The 12,897-nt window shown below is 38.9% G+C and overlaps 1 protein-coding gene across 1 annotated transcript in view; it reads right to left on the bottom strand.

The window, feature by feature from the left end:
* The window catches only part of INTS10 (integrator complex subunit 10), a gene marked incomplete at its 5' end in the record, with an annotated part of 20,958 nt that extends 8,842 nt beyond the window's left edge, over nucleotides 1-12,116 (bottom strand). Inside the window, 12 exons of the mRNA XM_010144107.1 lie at nucleotides 178-286; nucleotides 1,788-1,940; nucleotides 2,777-2,859; nucleotides 3,508-3,661; nucleotides 4,435-4,568; nucleotides 8,037-8,206; nucleotides 8,653-8,824; nucleotides 9,242-9,382; nucleotides 9,669-9,750; nucleotides 10,574-10,713; nucleotides 11,703-11,806; nucleotides 12,049-12,116. Coding sequence (XP_010142409.1) covers nucleotides 178-286; nucleotides 1,788-1,940; nucleotides 2,777-2,859; nucleotides 3,508-3,661; nucleotides 4,435-4,568; nucleotides 8,037-8,206; nucleotides 8,653-8,824; nucleotides 9,242-9,382; nucleotides 9,669-9,750; nucleotides 10,574-10,713; nucleotides 11,703-11,806; nucleotides 12,049-12,116 — 1,510 coding nt within the window. The remainder of the gene's footprint in view (nucleotides 1-177; nucleotides 287-1,787; nucleotides 1,941-2,776; nucleotides 2,860-3,507; nucleotides 3,662-4,434; nucleotides 4,569-8,036; nucleotides 8,207-8,652; nucleotides 8,825-9,241; nucleotides 9,383-9,668; nucleotides 9,751-10,573; nucleotides 10,714-11,702; nucleotides 11,807-12,048) is intronic.
* Nucleotides 12,117-12,897: the final 781 nt, after the last annotated feature.

The following is a 12,897-nucleotide window of genomic DNA, read 5'->3' as shown; positions in this document are numbered from 1 at the left end:
GGATTTTGTCACCAATATACTTTAACAGGTACCAGCAGGAAAACCACTCAGAAAAACAAGAAGGATAAAGAACTTCCTACCTTTTTGTTATACAAAAAGAGAAGAATTATACACTCAACCAAAAACACATGAACTAAAATTGATCTGACTGAGTTTAGAGTAGTAGCAACTCCATACCTTTCCTGAATTTAGACTTTACTTTTGGTTGCTCCTCTGGTACTTTAGCTCCTTCTTGTATTGGAAGTAAAATACAGCACATGAGGTCAAGCACTTTTTCACATGTTTGCTATAAGAAGAAGAGAGACGTGATAATGCTAAGACTAAATTAAAGTTCTTAAAGTTCAGGTATGTTAATAATGATTAAAAATTTCAGACACCACAAAAGAAAAAAAAAAAATCACAAAATTTTTGTGTGTACTCAATGTATAACTTAGTTTAGCTGAGCAAAGATGTAGCTGTCGTTAAGCAATCTCTGAGAGCATGTGTACGTCATTTTAGTTGTGAAAAAATATGCGTTGGCATTCTTCATTTCAAGACTGTAAGATACAACACTGCAATACAACTGTAATCAAAACCTATTTTATTTTGAAGGATTAAGTTTTCAAATGGATTCTTAGAATAGATTTTAAAAGCTTGTTCTGTCCATGGTAAAAATAGAAAGGAAAATGGCAATCTGACAGCAAGACAGAAATGCAATGAATTTTTAATGCTATTTCCTAGAGACAGTAAGAGGTCTGTGGAGAGGTATTACCACATTTCCAGTGAAAAAGTAGTAAACCGGAATGGACAAAAAGACTTGTCCAGTAGACCAACCAGGATAAGGGAGACCCAGCCTTTATTATTAGTGCTGACACCGACTGACCTCAGACCACCATGCACTCCTACAATATTAAAATGACAAAATATGTATTGCAAAGGTAAAGCAAGTTCAGAAGTCAGGCCAGACAATATCATTCTGGAGCTTCTTAAACTGATAACTAATTCTCTTCCAAGGTGATCAGAGAAGTTTCTTTTCTATAAACCTTTTCTTTGCCCTGCCTTATGAATTTTCCCTCAGTATTTAAAACTGTTTCAGTAAAGTTAAGGAATTCAAATTTAAGGTTACATTCACAGACACCCGTAGCTATGGGGAAATCGTAACTACACCCCCCTCCCCCCCCCAATCATAACTACCAAACAGACTATGTAAGAGATCACAGAATGGTAGGGCTTGGAAGGGACCTCTGGAGATCATCTACTTCAACCCTCCCTCCTAGAGCAGGTTCATGTAAAGCAGGTTGCACAGGATGGCGTCCAGGCAGGTTTTGAGTATCTCCAGAGAGGGAGATTCCACAGCCTGTCTGGGAGGCCTCTTCCTGTGCTCCATCAACCTCAAAGCAAAGACGTTTTTCCTTGTGTTTTGATGGAACTTCCCGTGTTCCATTTTGTGCCCGTTGCCCCTTGTCCTGTCTCTGGGCACCACTGAAAAGAGTCCGGCCCCATCGTCTTGCCAGCCACCCTTTAGATATTTACAAGCATTGATAAGATCCCCTCTCAGCCTTCTCTTCTCCAGGCTAAACAGCCAGGTCCCTCAGCCTTTCCTGGTAAGATTGATGCTCCAGATGGACAGTCAGTTAATGCACCAGGAAGAGCAATTCTTGCCCCTGTGAAACAGATTTTTCAGTAGACCCTGGCTTATGTCTGATACCCTCCTAAACGCAGGCTAATGAGAAAATTCAGAGGAAGAAGACAAATGGGAACTTCAGGGCCAGATGATGAAGGACCAGTCTGTGGAATGTTGTACGTACCCGATATTCTCCAAGAGCAAAGTGGCATGTTGCTAACTGGATTAGTGCTCTCTGATTTTCTAGTGAACCTTGTCCTGTAATTTGCTGTGGAGGATGAGAGCCCTGAAGAGCTGCCAAGTGATGTAGGCTGCTAATTGCTTTTTTGTACTGCCCCTTTAAAAAAAGATATGAAAAGGCAGTGTTAGTCTTCTGCATACAGTGGGTAGAAAGATAGAAATAAAAATTCCCTCACAGAAGGCTTTCAAAACAGAGCTTGTCCAAGCAACAGGGCTTCAAAACTGAAACCCATCAGAACACTCTCCGGTGATGCGCTGGTACAGGAGTGTGGATCAATCGCTTACATGACAGCGAGAAGACAAACAGACCTCTGCTGTAAAAAGCCTATTTACAAAATTGCATTTATAACTGAAACAAATAATCATGCTCTTCAGAGTTAATCGGTACTTTATTTAGACTAATCAAGTTTGAAATAGCTCTTGTCCAGGTAGAAGTACAGATAAAAATAAAAGACCCCCAAAGCAAAATATAAAAGAACAAGCTTTGTTCTATAAATGGTATTTGAAATGAGTACAGTCAGCTAATTACTGAGGAGAACGATAAATTTTAACTGAGCACGTTAAAATCTTCTGCTGTTTGAAAATCCTCTCTTATTATGTTCCAATACAATGCACTGATAGACAAATAAAATGCACTTTTCTTCCATAACTTTGTATGTATCTGCTACATAACTACTGGTCAAAATGTCAATGCAGAGGCCTTCCATTTGCCAAAACTAGCTGGAATCAACAAACAGCTAAAGGGGCACAAATATCCAAAGCAGGGTACCTACTCGTGGCAGAATGGTATGGTTCCATCCCCAAAAGGGTCACGCTTTAAAGGGTAAAATCAGTTAGACTTAAAGCAGTCAAACTGGCTAATCAGAAGAGCTATTCACTAGAAGGAAGAGAAACATAACGGTGTCATTTTTTACTAGCTCTTTGGTTTTTTACCTGATAGATGATCATATCTGTCAGAAAGATTCTTAACCAAAGCCAGGTGTCTGTCTTCCACGACAAACAAATTCTGGTGAACTCTGAGTAAGTGATCAGAGAAGGAAAAGTAAAAGAGAAAATTAAGCATTTCACAGCTTTGGGTAAAAAAATCAACTATCTAGAAAAAAAAATAGCTGAATTTAAAAATGAAAAACCAAAACAGTATGAGTGTGAAATCTTTCAAATATAGGATACTCTCTTTCTATACAATCATATTTTGATTATACTTCTCTTCACAGTGTCCAACAAATAGAAAAACAGCAAGGTGTACTATTTGTCTGCTTTTCAGAAGACAAATTTGTTTTCAAGATTATCACACCAGTGATTATCAGAAAGGAAGGGACGTAGTAAAGCCTATCTTCTTAAGCATGAACTAAATCAGCCATTAGCAGCACAACCTCACCGAATATTATCAGCAGTACTACTATTCAACTGCTCCTTCGGAAAAAGCTGCTTCCAAGAGCAGTGGGGGTGAATAAGCAAAGATGCATGAAGAATGAAACAAAATATTCAGAAATGCAACAACTGATAAAGCTTCTTACTGGAACTTAGATCAAAACCACTCAGAATCCAAAGCACTTTCAAATTTAAGAATTCACAATGACAGGAATTCTATTTTAACAATAGTAAAATGACTTCTATGCACAGCAACGAAGCTGAAATGCAGCTCTGCCTGCAGTTAGCCTTACCTTTGTCGAGTGATTCCAGAGAATACAGCAGCTCCCAGCTCTCCCTTGCCAGTTTAAAGCTCTCTAATACTTCAATAGAGTTTGCAAGATCTGCTTTGTTTACTGTAATATGGCGACTTCGTGCCTTCCCCGAAGGATCCTCATCGTCTGAGCTCTGCTTAAGAGTCAGTATAAAACAAGGTTTACTTCTTATTTATTTCTTATTTCAAAGGACTCTAAAGTCTCAGAAGTTCCACTGAACACAAGAAAACAATTCTGCCCTAGAGAAACCAAGTTCCTAGTTTAAGTGCCTTTAAGTGACTTTTCACTTAGTTTTAGTATCAGAACAATCTGTTTTGCCACCAAAAAACTCAGTGGTATAGTGTGCTAAACAGTATCCCAAAAGAATTCATTCTGTTGAACATGGTGTACCACTATGGAATTTCAGCCAGATTATCTGTTAAAGTACATACATGCTTTGCACTTTATTCCTCAGTTTAAGCCTACAGTGGCATAACACAAAGGAAATGTAGTTCTTGTAGAGCTGTGTACTTCTACTACCAGAGAAAGTCTATAAAATACTGGTTTTCTACTATTACATAAAGAGATGTATTCACGGTTCCAATCATGAAAAGTCAATTAATTTGGAGATTTAGCTGTAGAACATCTGACTGCTATAGTTACCATTTTATTAACAGCTTCTGCAGCCTCTGTGGAACTCCTTCAAGTAAAAGTATTCAAATGAGAACATGCACACCTCCAGCAATTGCTACCAGAACTGTTTTATTCTTGCTGGCTTCAGCCAAAAAAGTCTGTTTGCAAACTGTGGTCATAAACAGCTATTCCAGGGTGGCTCTAAAAATATGTCTATTACATTTGAACCACTATTGTCTAAACTCCAGCACTAACACCATTCTTGTCACGAACAAAAAAGTCTAGAAAAGTTACCATTGGTTTTTCTCTTCCTTCAGCAAGTTTCCTCTTTTTGTGTACGTGTTTGTTACGATCGATATCTGTATCACCATAGACATTGGACACATCCTCAAGAAGAACCAGTGGGGCTTGGTTTGGAGTATTTGGACCTGGATTTAAAGACAAATTAATTCAAGATAGCTCTAAACTGATCTGACAGGTCTCATGCCTACATCAAGCTGGTTTTGTTTCCTTCACAAGTAATCACTATAACACTAGGGAAAACATTCTGAAATTTAAGTCACATAGGCTCAAACTATGTTGGTAAAGCTATGGTTTTCTCAAAGCAACCTTATGGAAAAGGTCAGAATGCATTTACCAGCCGTCATAAGATTTTACTTCAGAATAGCTTTGAATCCTTTTTCTAAGGAGCAGTCACAAGACATGCTCAGGCAGCAGATGTTCTCTCAGAATTATTTATTTTTATCTATGCACAACTATTCAGCAGGTAAACAGAACAATCAGCTCTGAAGCAAAAAGCCAAAACATGGTGATGCACAGCCATATTCTCAAACCGTTCTCATGAGGAACCAATGCAATACGCTGACAGGCACTGAAGCCTCAAAGAACTGAGTATATTTTATCACAAGATTTCCCTAGTAGGATACCTCAGTGTCAGCTTTGCCGCCACTAATTTCAGTGTACAGAATTAAACCTTTAATTGACTGCCAGAGCCCACCATGACTCTCCAAAGCCACTAGAGAAGCCTTATTTTGAAACAGAGAAGATATAATTTCTATTTCTACTGGTGTCACAGAACATTCAGTGAGATCTGGTACCTGTTATTTCAGACCTCAGTGCTTAAGTTTCATTACAAATAAAACAGGAACAACACTTCTTTATCTCCAACAACACTGGTACATGGCCCCTACTGAGAAAGCTTTACTCCCGAAAACATTTTCTCCTTTTGCACAATCAAGTTCTATATAGATGTGCAAATCTCAGACAAAGAGAAATATAAAGGAAAGGGGAAATCCATTAATCTGTTTTCCCTTTTTGAAATCTTGACCAGACAGGACAGTAGTGCAGACAAGCATTTTCATTGTGTCCATTTCTTCTGTTTGTTTGCAGAAAGACAGGAGGCTAAGGCATCATTCATAATTGCAGAGAACTAATTGGAGAGCTTAGTATCATCTCTTGACATGAAGCTTTTCCCATTTACTGAAGAGTGCTGTGTAAGGAGTCCACTATAACAGGAGTTAATGTACAAGAAACAACCAGGTTGGCATGCCTAACAAATAACATTATCTCCTTTGTCTAGGTTCAGACAAAATACCACCATTAAAATTTCCCCTGCACAAAGGCTACAACACATTGAAATCACCTCTCCTGTACTTTCACATATTCCACCGTGCTGGAATCTAACCTGTGAGAACTGAAAATAGAGCGAAATCATAACGTAGAAAATAGCAACCATGAGAAAAAGATATGAAAGTACCTGAGATACTGGAAAAGTTTTATCATAGAATCTCAAGAGTTGCCTACATCTAACACCCAAGAAAAAAAAAAAGAGTGGGTTTTTCTTTTACTCATACTGATTTGAATGAATACCAGTTAAGTACCCTGATTTCCAAACAAATGTTCTCTTCTCAGTAGCAGGCAAGCTCATTGTAACCTTTATTCCAAAACCTCCAGGCACGAAACAAAACAAAACCTAACTTCACTCTTGACTTGGGCTGCAAACCTTCTCTTACATTACTGAAAGTTACACAGCCATACAAAGAGCTATGTTGTGTTTTTCTCTCTTACTGAACTCTAGACTCTAAGCTTATGGAGTTTTTAATTGATTTCTAGCACAGAGTGTTCTAAATAAACCCCTAAAAACATCAGCTCAAATAGAAACTCCTGCCAAGCCTGCAGGCAGCCTGGAAGTTATGAGAGGTGTGAATTGCCTCATTCATTTCTCACGTCTCCCGCAAGGCAGATATGAATTATGTAAGAGAAATGCATTGGAAAGTTTTCACTCAAGAGGTTTCTAGCAAGTCTATGCACACAAGAAGTCACAGATGAAAGCTCAGAGCTACTGTATTAAAAAGGAGACAGCTTTTTTTCCCCACCACTAGGCTCCCAAAATACACAGGATTCTGTATTTCTACAGTGAGGCCTCCAAAGAGAAGAAGGAAAATTCCTAATGACAGAAAGGGTATGAAAGGCACAGAATACCAGTGGACTTCAATGCTAAAGCAGAAATGAGTAAAAAGTGTCTTGGAAATATGTTCCTAATGTTATGAAATGACAGAGGGTACCAGAAATGCTGCACTGAAGGGACTGCGCTCTGCTCTCTCCGTATACATTCTTTTTTTGGTGGTTGAGTCTGAAAACATGCACTTTAACTCGGTTATACAACTTAGAAAGGAGTATTTCCACCAGTGCTTTACTTCCATTCTTCCTCAACTCGGAATGAAGTAGCAAAACTATACAAATAACTGAAGTATCTCACTGTTCCTCCAGAGAGAACAAAACACTCAACTCATTTAGTTCCTGTATTTGTTACAGTGTCTCCATGTTCTCTGCATACAAGCTGGCATTTCATTTGCCCTCTGAACTTTCTCTGAAGTTGTTTAAAACCCATCATCTGTATTGAATGTTTCATTACTCAAATGATCATTTGCTCCATACAGGAAATTGTGTTGGAAATTATGAACACAACACGCAGAATTAAAATTGTAATTTTATCGTAAATCAGTAATTATAGTGTTAATAAGTACTAATTACCTATGGTGACAACCGGTATTGTTGAAAGGAATCCCCTAGCAGTGAGTGAAGAAATGCACACTACTGAGAGTTGAAAAATCCTCTTTGTGATGCTGTAAGTTATAAACAAACTGGAGGGTAGAGAACTTCTCTCAGCTTCTAGGCCACTCCTGAAAAGTCCAGTCAATCCCTGAAGAATCACACTAAGGTGTTCCAAACAATCTGATACGCCCCTAATGCAGATTTGAGTAGGTAGGAAAAAGAACAGGCAACATCCATACTTTAAATGTTTGATTTATAAATTAATTATGCATTAGGATTAATGTGCTTAAACTATACAAAGAAAGCGAAGTTGGAGGCTTGTGAATTTCAGGAAATCTTTTCCTATTCAGTTTTCCTGTGATAAATTATACATTTGCTGTGTGTTCCTAATGCAAAAATATCCTCATTTATTTTGTGAAAGCTTTTTGTACAACCTTTTGACTGAAGGAAGCCAGGAAAATGACAACTTCAAACAAACAGAGTCGGAGGAGAAAAAGAAACAAGCATGATGCTGATGGAAGAGTAGGAATCAACCCTAGGGGTGTTTCTTGCAACATCTGGTCTCTTACTCCTCTCTTCACTAGAAAACTAACTGCTGCTGGCCAAGGTCGAAACCACAATGCTGTTAGATTGATCTTTAGTCTGATCAACTACAGCACTTGCCATGACCTACTTCTGCTGGTAGGACTAATGAATTTTAAAATTTTAAAGAACACCAATGTCACTTCATAAGATGAAAGTTTAACCAGACTAATGAGAAAAGATCTTTCAGACATTATCAGTGAAATCACACAGAACTTGAAAAAAAAACTTGTTACAAAATTGGAACATTAGAAACTAACCTTGAAAGAGCGATGGCTGGATGTTGCTGACATACTGGAACGCATTTTTAAAGAAGACCAACATTGTAGAATACACTACTTGATTCTTGTATTTAGCGTGTGCATCACTATCAAAGTTACTGATGTATCTGCAGAGGTCTTTCATTCGATGCAAAATATCACCAAAACTTCTGAGGAAGAAAGATAAACAGAATTCAGGATGTTACACAGACACCAAAACTAAAGGAAAGCATGCAGAGTGAACAGGAAAAACTTGATGTTTTGGCTGAGGAAATCCTGCAGCTGCAAGTCAGTGGAGGCTGGGAATGCACACCACTGAAACTTCCCTGAACATTTACCATGTTTCTCTTTGCTGAGGCACCCAGGGAAGGACACTCTACAGTACTACAGTTCTTATGCACAACCTTCATCAATAAAGATTTAGTTTAGAAAGTACTCTCAAAGTGCTCCCTGAATCCACATTTTTGCTTTACAGTGTAGAGTCTTGACAGATAAGCTGCACTGAATTTATACAAAATGTCTTCACGTTAAGATCTTTCTTCAACCCATCTTGTTAAGAATTAAAAAACCAAATTCTTCTTGAGAAGAAATACCCAGAAAAGTACACATTTCTCACCTTCTTCCCTTATCCATTTGCCATTCACACCGCATTCCTACCACAGACAGTATTTTAAATAGCCTGTCCCAAGGATCTGTAATCTGGGATGACTTCTCTGTGAGACCATCTATTACATATTTCTGAGAGCTACGCTTGCTTGGAGACATAATATCAGAGGAATCTTGTGAACCTAGGAAAAGCCGCACATTTCATAAAGAAATCAAACCAACTGATTTATTTTCAAGAAGCAGACATGTAAAAATGTACATTGGAGCTTCCAGGGTAACCATTCTTTACTGAGAAGGCTAACAGGAAGCAGTAGGCATTTCTGCCTCCTGGTACAAAAGAGCTGGTAGGCTAGATAAGGAGATCTTGGACATTTTGTCCTATCTCTCAGTACATACGTTGAAGCATCATGAGCATCGTTACTAAGTAGTTGAAGCATCATCAGGTATTTCGGTATCAAAGAACTAAGAACATCAAATACTATTAGTCCTTGCCTACAGGATACATTACATAAAAGTAACGCATTCTTCATTTATGGACATCGCTTCAGTAATACTAAAACACATTCTAAGAAAGATTCATTTTGAACAAATATTCTTACCTTGGTATTGGCTTTCTGTCTGTGTAGATCTAGTAACATAGTTAATATAAAATTCCGCTGCTTTATTCAGATATTTATATAACAAGCTGGCAGGAAGACGAACATCAGGGTTGTTAATTATTAGAGGAAGAACGTCACAAACTAAAACAGAAAACAAACCAAAAAATCCTTTAGGTTTGTAGGTTTTCTGTTCTATTTGCCCTAAGTAAGGTTTCTCAATTAGCAGTGTAAGTCTCTATCTCTGGCTGACCATACACCACAACCCATCACAAAGAACCTCACATGACTTTAATACCAATTTGTACCGTAAGGTCAGCCCGACCTAAGGTGGCCTGAGCCCCTTCTGAACTCAATATCCTAACTAAACTCAGAATCTTGCCACACTAAAAAGTCATATAATAAAATAAGAACATTAATATTTTCTTACCAAATAATTTTCTAAAACAATTCACTGGGGATTCTTGGTCTTCAATGCTTTCAGCATCTAATAATGTTTCTCCAAGGCCCACCTGTGTAAGCAGAGGTGAAAATCAAACGCTGGACCAGTGGCTTTAGAAACTTTGTGAACAACGGAGTTGACCAACAATTCAGTGGATGCATGAACATCAATCGCATGTGCGAGACTTTAAATAAAAACTACCTCTACTTAGTAACAGGTGAAAAGCAATGCTAGAAGATAGCAAAATAAGACCAAGAGAAAAAACTGTGCGTGCAGCTGTATCAGTAAAGATGCGCACAGACAGGTGAAAGCCGTGGAGGTACCGAGGCCTTAACGTGAGCTGTAGTAACCGACTGCACACTCTGCTTGATGCCAGTACGAGCTAGAACATGCTAGTGTAAGTCAGTCTCAGAACTACAGGTTTTATAGTCTTTAAACTATTTTTAAACTATCCTTAAACAAATGAGGTCATCATCTAAAGACTCCAGCTGTAGTTTTGTAAGTCAAAGCAAACTCCCCTCTTGTTAGAATCTCGTAATAACCTCAGAGCACTCTGCCCTCAGTGAGAGTTTACTGACAAAAACCTAAAGCAAGATTCTTTCTTAGACTATAATACTCCTCTACACTTCGTGCTGTTCTGCTTTTTCAAAAAGCAAAGAATATTCTTTGCATTTACAAAACAAAACACTGTTTTATGTGCTTCCATTTGTTTTCTGCCCTGTTCTTTTCCTGGTGATAACCTCGAGATACAGCAATCTGAACTATTAGCCACAATTAAACATGAATAAAAAGACTCACTCTCTCACTAGGCAAAGGAAAATACATTTCAGCAAAATCTCAAGAAACAGAACGCCAATATCCTGAATAGTTGCTACGACCATCTCTTCTCTTACCCCGTGTTGCACCACTGTTTCTGGGAAACGTCGCAGAAGTAGTAGTAGCATTTCTGCCCTTTCTAATGTGTTAAAGCACTGCTCTGTGGCCTTCAGTAACATTTCACACTGGATCCGACCAGGAAGGGTTTCAAATAATCCTTAAAAAAAAAAAAATTAAAATGTTTAACTTGCTGTATCTAAATTGTAAAGGTGACTGACAAAGGGTAAAAGACTAGTCAACATCGATTTGCCATGCAGAGTTCCTTATACTTTTATAGGAGACCTTTTTATACTTTTTTCTGTTTTTAATAGCTACGGCTGGAAAAAACTGGCTGTTTCTTTCAGAGTAGACCATATGAATTATTCTTCTGTGTTTGTTCAGGTGCACAGAACTTGAATTAAGACTGCTAATGAGCGGAACACTGAAAATCCTAATACTTAAATATTTGACATTTAAAGATGCTTTTTCAAGATTGATCATTTATTTTTTTACTTACGCTCCACTTCTGCGAGGAGACACTAGAAAGGAACCAACATACTGTGAATATGTTTCACATATTCTCTCTGAAAAATAAACACACCCTGTGAAAAAGCAAATGTTTCCTTAACCGGAATACTCTGCAAGCAGGAATTCCTTAACTGGCATAACCTGCTCATCCTTAGAGCTTCTGAAGCACTTATTCAAACAGCAGGTTATGATTTGTCAGGTGTAAATGCTGCTTTCAAAACTGCCTGTGGTTGCCAGCAGTGGGCACCAAGTCCTTCCATTCATTTTCATATCTTTCACTTCTTACGGATCAATTCACCCCATTTTTATCATCATTAGCTGTTCTTTGCAATCAGTGGGATGATGATTCATTAGTCCCGTTCCACTTATTCCATATGCAATTTCTTTTTTAAGTGTTTGTTGTCCTGGCAGACTTAGTCTAGCTTTATCAGAAGCACAGCAATGGGAATGAGCTTCTCATGTCCCGTTGTGTTTCCTAAGCCTAACACAGTGAATGAGTCTCTAAGGCTGAACTGAGGAAAAAAATCTACAAGCAAAGTTAAAAAGACTGCCATTTACTTGCCACACAAGATATGTAACCAAGGGGCTTATCTTTAGATTCCTTCAGGACTATCCCTATTCACTGAATAGAATCCTTACCTCTTAAAAACTGTGTCTGCTTGTCCTGTGAGTCAGTCCTTAATGCTGATGTAATAACGCTAATCTCCCTCCATACAGCAGGTTGGTCTGGAAAATTCACAAACCTGTAATAAAGTTTGAAGCAAGGAATGCACCGAGATCTCAAAACCTGTTTTCAAGACAAAACCTTCCCGTGAAAGAACATGCATGGACAAATGGAAAATAAAACCTTCCTTTTTACTGTTTAGATTTAATTAATAAAACCTTTCCTGCTTAATTATACACATGGATTTCCAAGAACTCTCACATTATATTTCTGGAAACAAGCACCTGGCATAACTGTAGAGCTCCAGCTCTGACTACTTACATGTCGTAGAGCAGCCTGCCCGCAGACGCTGTCCTTTCAGCATTCCTCTCAATAGTGTACATCTCATACTGCAGGAGAGAAGAACAGAACATTAGCTTTCCCGAATACATTTGTGAATCAGATTCGCCCTTCCACTCTAAAAGAACTGTCCCCAATCAGCCACAGCAGTCTGGGTGGAAAATGAAAGGATTGCCACATTTGCTGTAGGAAAGAGGTGTCGAGTTTAGACTACCTAATCACATGTTAGATTATGCATGAGCTTCTGTATCATAATGAAAGTACTCTAATACTAACATGCTGGCTTTATTTTACACAAATAAAAAACTCAGTGAGAATCTGAAGAGTTCTTTGACCGGAGTTTGCTTCCAGTCAAATGCAAGGCAAAGCCCCAAGTTACTACAAAAGCCATAGGCAAGAGAGGTACTTCAAACCTGTTAGAAACGGCTATTTTTGTCACAACAGCAAACACACAGCAGAAAGGGACCTTCCTCTCAGTTACTAAAAACCACAACACTTCCACCTCTTTCACTAAGCATGCACAGGAGTGGATTTTATTGCACTGAAATACAACGAGCAGTTTCAAGTTTGCCGCTTTATTTGGCATCAGTGGACACCACGGCGACAGGCCGAGCCCCAGCCCACCGCCCACACGGCTGTTTCTCCCAACAGCTGCCCTGGGCATTTCGAGGGGAGCGGAACGCGGCGAAGAGAGCCTGCAGATGAGCGTTCGGCTGCAAAACACGGGTGCCGAGCGCGGCCCCCGTCACGGCTGCTGGGTCGGTCCCCTCTGGGGATGCGGGGCCAGGTCTCTGGCTGGGTAGGCCGCGACGCCTGTCAGGGCGCTGTGTC

This window comes from Buceros rhinoceros, unplaced genomic scaffold (assembly GCF_000710305.1).
Source record: "Buceros rhinoceros silvestris isolate BGI_N320 unplaced genomic scaffold, ASM71030v1 scaffold16369, whole genome shotgun sequence".
NCBI lineage: Eukaryota > Metazoa > Chordata > Aves > Bucerotiformes > Bucerotidae > Buceros > Buceros rhinoceros.
Note: the sequence above shows the minus strand (reverse complement) of the source record. Positions and strands in the feature narration are given on the sequence as shown.